Source organism: Pituophis catenifer, unplaced genomic scaffold (genome assembly GCF_029215685.1).
Source record: "Pituophis catenifer annectens isolate HBS135680 unplaced genomic scaffold, rPitCat1.0.hap2 SCAF_3, whole genome shotgun sequence".
Lineage (NCBI taxonomy): Eukaryota > Metazoa > Chordata > Lepidosauria > Squamata > Colubridae > Pituophis > Pituophis catenifer.
The window spans coordinates 7,102,387-7,109,327 of NW_027256883.1; the positions used below are offsets into that span (position 1 = coordinate 7,102,387).

The 6,941-nt window shown below is 41.9% G+C and overlaps 1 protein-coding gene across 1 annotated transcript; it reads right to left on the reverse strand.

The window, feature by feature from the left end:
- Positions 1 to 394: 394 nt before the first annotated feature.
- On the reverse strand, positions 395 to 6,941 carry LOC139315589 (proto-oncogene Mas-like). Its single transcript, XM_070941984.1, has 3 exons — positions 6,914 to 6,941; positions 3,413 to 3,467; positions 395 to 1,522 (listed from the first exon to the last, which is right to left on the reverse strand). Exons 1-3 carry the CDS (start codon positions 6,939 to 6,941, stop codon positions 523 to 525), a joined length of 1,083 nt encoding a protein of 360 aa, XP_070798085.1. The 3' UTR covers positions 395 to 522.

Genomic DNA, 6,941 nt, shown 5'->3' on the forward strand with positions numbered 1-6,941 from the left:
ACACATTGATCAGTGTTGGAGCCCAGACAACGACTGAGAGTGGTGAGGACAGCCGAGAAGATTATAGGAGATCTCACTTCCTGTTATTCAGGATACTGCTTATAACCGCTATGTGCTTAGAGCTCGAAGTATTGTTAGAGACCCCGTGCACCCACTTCACGGCCTATTTCTGTTGTTCCCTATAGCAGGATTGCTATGGTAGATACTGTAACAGCTTTATTCCTTACACCATTCGTCTGTAAATTTGCAGGATTCTTTTTTTATCATGTATATGTATACATCCAAACTCGACTCTGTTGTTTCTCTGGGTTATAGGTAAGTAGATGCATTTTTGTTAAAAAAAATTATTTTATTTTTTTGTCATGTTTCACTTTCAAAATTACATATACACCAGTATTTTTCTATTTACGTTGTTTTTGGATTAGCTACTTTGCTTGGCAGATTCCATCAATTTTGTACGTTCTCATGGAATCCAGATATTATTTAAGGTTTAGAAAATGAATAAAGCATGATGGTGGGTCTTCACAACTGGTCTTCCTCCATAGTTTCTGGATCTTCCGTGCTTCCCCTCTCATCCTTGAAGACTCTTTGCAGAGCAACCTTGTAAGATGCTCTGGGCTGATCTTTTCCTCTCTTCTTCCTCCCCACTAAGAAATAAAGGAGTGGGTTGATGCTGCTGTTGAGAGCCGTACATCCTATCCCAACGGTCATGAGGAGGGGATTATAGGAACCAAAATATTCAATGACATAAAAGACATCCATTGGGAGAGAAAGCAGGAGGAAGAAGAGGAGAGCCAGCAAGATGGTGGTGAGAAGTTTCCTTTGATTGCGTTGCGATTTCGACCTCATATGAATCAAGAGAGTCACAGTGGACACAACCATGAGAGGCGTACAAAGTAAACCATTCACAATCAGCTGGTAAAGAAAACGTGAACTTCCAAAGCTCTTGGTTTGATACAGAATGAAGTGCACCGCAGAGAGTAGGAAGGAGAGAATCCAGATGAAGCCACAAACAAGAGTGGACAGATTTGGGGGACGATGGCAGCGATGCCAGAGAGGAAAAAGGACAGCCACGCACCGGTCCAGGCTGATGGCCGTCAGCAGAAACTGGCTGGCGGAATAAGTGAAGGAAAACAGCTCGAAAAATAAGAAGAAAAAAGTTTTGACAACGTACGTTCTTTGACCCAGGGACAACACCGTCACAAAGATTGCTGCAATAATGAGGGATGCGAGGACCCCAAAATCAGCGATGGAGAGATTCAGGATGAAAGTGGTGAAAGGATTCCTTTTAATGGAATAGGCCAGGAGATAAATTGTCCTTCCGTTTCCCACCAGGCCTAAAATGCAAATAAAGGCAATGACGCCATTATAAAGGTTTCGTGTTAAATTATCGGAGAGTTGCTCATATGGATAAGGATAAATTTCTGGTATTCCGGTAATATTGGAAGCATTTCCCACAAGTTTGGGATCACTCACAACAGGTTTAAGAGTATTCGGAATGAGTTCATCTTCTGCATTTATCCTGACAACAAAAAGAGACCAAAAGAGAATCAGTCCTTCTAACAGAAATGTATACAAACATACACACACACACACACACACACTGACAAACACACATACACACAGTTGTTGGTTTTTTACTTACAGATATCTGATTTTTGACTATTTGATGGTAACTACAGTCCTAAAATCAATGTTTCCTACCAATCCCCATTATTATTCCTCTGGCTGAGGGGCAGAGTAGGGTTACTGGGTTAGGGTTAAAGTTAGGATTAGGATTAGGATCAGGGCAAAGGACAGATGAACAATTAGAAAAGAGGAAAAGTGGGGGAAAGAAGGAGGATACAATAATTGTTGAATATCTGCATTTACATTCTTTGGAGAAGAAGGGATTGCAAGTGTGTATAGAGGCACATAATGGGAGATTAGTGGTAGGGCTACCTGTTCACCTTCAGTGGGTAACTGATTAAGGTGTTGTCAGTTGCATCCAGAGCTTATTAATTCTAATATAAATACTGTTAGAATGTATGAGAAAAGTGCTATGACACAGAGAAAAAATTGCTTAATAAAAGTCTGAAAAAACAAAACCGTTTTACCACATTTTTCAGACTGCAAGACACACCGGAGTATAAGAAGCACCAAGATTTTGAAGAGGTAAACAAGAAAAAAAAAATGGTTTTGCCCTCCCCAGCCCCCAGGAGCAGTCTGCAGGCCTCCCAAACCCTCTGTGCGCTCCATTTTTGCAAAAAACGGGCTCGTTTTTCGCAAAAATGGATGCGCAAAGGCAGCGGTGAAATCCATTTTTTTTTACTACCGGTTCTGTGGGCGTGGCTTGGTGGGCATGGCAGGGGAAGGATACTGCAAAATCTCCATTCCCACCCCATTCCGGGGGAAGGATACTGCAAAATCTCCATTCCCACCCCACTCTGGGGGAAGGATACTGCAAAATCTCCATTCCCACCCCACTCCGGGGGAAGGATATTGCAAAATCTCCATTCCCACCTCACTCGGGCTAGCCAGAGGTGATACTTGCCGGTTCTCCAAACTACTCAAAATTTCCACTACCAGTTCTCCAGAACCTGTCAGAACCTGCTGGATTTCACCCCTGCGCAGAGGGGTGGGAGGTCTGCAGAGTGCCCCTGGGGGCTGGGGAGGGCAAAAACACGACACATGGGGGGTGTTGAGAGGCCAAAAATGGGCCTGTTTGGTTTCAAATGTTTGTCCTATCAACATGTTTGATTCCAGGGCACAATGTTAGTTTGGAGCACACCAAAGCTACATGATGCACAGCTGCAACTCTTCAAAAAATGTGCCTTTTATTGGCACTGTGTGTAGGGAAAAGATTCAGCAGCTTTGCCAAATTCTAAAGAGGTATGTGGTGAGCACTTGCAGCTGGTCCAAGCAGGCTTGTAAATCCAATGTGAAATGTTGCGAAGACACAGGACCCAGGATTTACCCAGGCTAGTCTCACATAACATACCTATTCAGGTCTAATGCCTAGTTATAAGTATCACATCTTCGTAATTTTTATTTGTTTATTTTACTTCCATCCCATCTCTCCTTCAGGAAACCAACATTTTTGCCCTACGAAGACTCTGCTATATCTGGTGTCAATGCCCTGGTTATTTTCAAATGGGGATGATCCACTCTCTGGGAAAATCTGTCCCTTGTCTACCTACTGCACTGAATAAAAAAATCAGCATTGGCTTTCTTGGGAATCTGAAGTGTCTGGATATTCCCCTCCAAAGTGGGTTAGGAGCAAACTGAGTTAGGGAGCTTCCTTCATCCACAAGCAGCTTTCTTACCAGCAGCTTCAATGGGCAGAGAAGGGGAGCAATTTTCCTTTTAGAGTGTTATGAAACAATTGGAAGACTAACTCCATTCCTGCAAAGAAAATATTTTATAATCTTACCCATCAGAGTATTCACGCCAAATGTGATAGATGCCAGGATCTCTATGACCATGATCTAAAGAAGAAATTAAAGTATAGAATAGAATGACAGAGTTGGAAGGGACCTTGGAGGTCTTCTAGTCCAACCCCCTGCTTAGGCAGGAAACCCTACACCACTTCAGACAAATGGTTATCCAACATCTTCTTAAAAACTTCCAGGGTTGGAGCATTCACAACTTCTGGAGGCAAGTTGTTCCACTGGTTAATTGTTCTCACTGTGAGGAAATTTCTCCTTAGTTCTAAGTTGCTTCTCTCCTTGATTAGTTTCCATCCATTGCTTCTTGTTCTACCCTCATGTGCTTTGGAGAATAGCTCCCTCTTCTTTGGGGCAGCCCCTGAGATATTGGAACACTGCTATCATGTCTTCTCTAGTTCTTCTTTTCATTAAACTAGACCAGTTCCTGCAACCGTTCTTCATATGTTTTAGCCTCCAGTCCCCCAATCATCTTTCTTGCTCTTCTCTGAACTCTTTATAGAGCCTCAACATCTTTTTTACACCGTGACAACCAAAACTGAATGCAGTATTCCAAGTGTGGCCTTACCAAGGCATTATAAAGGTGTTGGTCACCACTTTTAAAGCGCTCCATGGCATAGGACCTGGGTATTTGTGGGACCGCCTTCTGCCGCCGATTGCCGACCAGTATGCTCCCACAGAGAGGGACTCCTCAGGGTGCCGTCAGCCAGGCAATGTTGGCTGGCGACCCCCAGGGGGAGGGCCTTCTCTGTGGCAACACCTGCCCTCTGGAACGATTTGCCCCCGGAGATACGAAGGATACCAGATCTCCAGGCCTTTCGCCCTGCCCTAAAGACTTTTCTTTTCCATCAAGCAGGGCTGGCGTGAACCCCCCCTTTTAAGCTCTTTTTAGCTTTTTAAGTGTAAATTGGGTTTTAATTGGATTGTTTTAAATTGTGGGCCAAAGCTGTATAATTCTTTTAATTGATTTTAAATTTTGTATTGGTATGTTTTTATCTTTGGCTGTGCACCGCCCTGAGTCCAATAGGAGAAGGGCGGTATATAAATTGAATAAACAAACAAACAAACAAACAAACAAACAAATAAATGAATAAATAAATAAAAACTGGTATTACCACGTCACATTATCTTGATTCTATCCCTCTGTTTATGCAGCCTAGAACTGTTGGCTTTTTTGGCAGCTGCAGCACACGGCTGGCTCATATTTAAATGGTTATCCACTAGGACTCCAAGATCCCTCTCACAACTACTACTATTGAGCAAGGTACCACATATACGGTACCTGTGCATTTTGTTTTTCTTGCCTAAATGTGGAACTTTACTTTTTTCACTATTGAATTTCATTTTGTTAGATAGCGCCCAATGTTCAAGTCTGTCAAGATCCTTCTGTATCTTGAGCCTATCTTCTGGAGTGTTGGCTATTCCTGCCAGCTTGGTGTCATCTGCAAATTTGATGAGCTCCCCATCTATCCCCTCATCCAAGTCATTGATGAAGATGTTGAAGAGTACTAGTAAATAAAGTACTGGTAAAGTACTGGTAAAGTAAATAAAGATTGTGACGCAGCCAAGGCAGCAAAAATGCTAATATGTTTTAGAAAGCTTTTCCACACAGATTTGTGTCTTTCTGAATGGGAATCTCTGTTTGCATAAATCAAATAATCCATAAGGGATTTTTTTCCTGTGGTCAGATAGTCATTGGCCAATACTCAGTTCCTATGGTTCTCTCTAAGCTGCCCCAGAATTATTTAACCTTATAATCAATTCAAAGAAGCTCATTTTGAAAAAGAAACAATTTTCCCAGTCTTTTTTTCCCTTTGTTTTCAGAAATATTTCTCAGCCTCCAATCACATTTTTTTTTCTTAAAGTGCTCTTATAGTACATGGAGGTTGACTTCATCTCCTATGTCCCTCCAGTGAAAAATTCTGGATGATCCTAGAGATAATGGCAGATATCGCTGTGTTAGCATTCTTGTTGTGGTCCGCCAGCTGTCTACGGAGCTGACAGCGGAGTCAGACAGTGAGGAGGCTGGTGAGGACAATGGGCCAGTCCTGGAGTCAGGGGAAGGCCCGGATGAGGGCTCTGCATCAGAGGCAGAGATGGGGCCAGGGCCATCTGGGAGCGATGCGTGGACTCTGGAGCCTCCAGAGACTGATAGTAGAGAGTTAGAGGAACAGGAGGAGCCTGTTCCTAGTGCACGTATGAGAAGGGCTGCCAGAAGGCAAGAGCAGCTAAAGCAAAAAGGACAACTCAGGAGTAAGGCCAGGAGATGATTGGCCCCTCCCAGAAGGCTTAAAAGACCAGCAACAGCTCTTGGGATCTTTGTAGGAAAGCAACATTGCTACATTTGTTCTTGTCAGCATCTCTTGCTTCTGAACTTTTTGCCAAGAAAAGACTTTCGCAGGGTGCCAAAGTAGACAAAGGTTGGTGATAAGGCCGAAGGACTGTTTATGAAGAATTTGTTTTGGACTTAATTTGGACTAAGCTGAGAATGAAGTAATTCTCAGTTGTTCTAATAAAATATGTTTATTTGGGACTGATTATGTCTGGTAATAACTACTTGGGCCTAGGTCACAACAATTCTTACATTCTCCATGAAAGCTATTTTATGAAAAATTCCCTCAGGAAATATTTTGTGAATACACCCATGGAATGCCTTCAAAATGCCAACACAGTTCCTAACCTCAGGAGTTGATGGGTGTCATGATTTGGTGCTAGAATTTCAATTTTCTTCTTTGAATTGATTATAAGGTTAAATAATTCTGGGGCAGAATTTCAAGGCCACCAGTGAGAGGCTACTGGTGGCCTTCTACCACCAGTAGCCTCTCACCGACCAGTACACTCCCATAGAGAGGGGCTTCTTAGGGTGCCGTCGGTCAAACAGTGTTGACTGGCGGCCCCCAGGGGGAGACCCTTCTCTGTGGGGGCACCTGCCATCTGGAACGAGCTCCCCCCAGAGATACGGAGGATCCCGGATCTGCGCGCTTTCCGCCGTGCCCTCAAAACATTCCTATTCCAGCAGGCTACCCTGGCCTAACCTCTCTTTTAAATTTTTAAAAAACCTCTCGTTTTTAAATTTTTAAAATTTTAAATTTGTCTTGTAAATTTGGGGTGTTTTAAATTTTGTTCTCTGGGCTAATTTATTTGATTGCATTTTAACAGTTTTTTAACATTTGTATTGTATGTATTTTATCTTTTGGCTGTTCACCGCCCTGAGTCCTTCGGGAGTAGGGCGGTATACAAATTCAATTAATAATAATAATAATAATAATAATAATAATAATAATAATAATAATAATAATAATAATAATAACAATAACAACAATAATAATAATAATAATAATAATAATAATAATAATAATAATAATAATAATAATAATAATTTTGGAATAAACTCAGAAAACATTATTAATCCCTTGAGGTTTTCATTATCAGTTGTATTCACAAAGATAAAGACATTGCATAAAGTATAGTTTTCATGCTTTTCATACCTCCTGAGTTATTAAATCCTTGCTTCAT

Bases quoted from the DNA above. Each gene is read 5' to 3' on its own strand.
- LOC139315589 (XM_070941984.1), bottom strand. From the start codon at position 6,941: ATGAAGCAAGGATTTAATAACTCAGGAG. The intron at 3,468-6,913 runs GTATGAAAAGCA...TTTCTTCTTTAG, and splicing joins AGGATTTAATAACTCAGGAG to ATCATGGTCATAGAGATCCT. The intron at 1,523-3,412 runs GTAAGATTATAA...TTTTGTTGTCAG, and splicing joins TGGCGTGAATACTCTGATGG to GATAAATGCAGAAGATGAAC.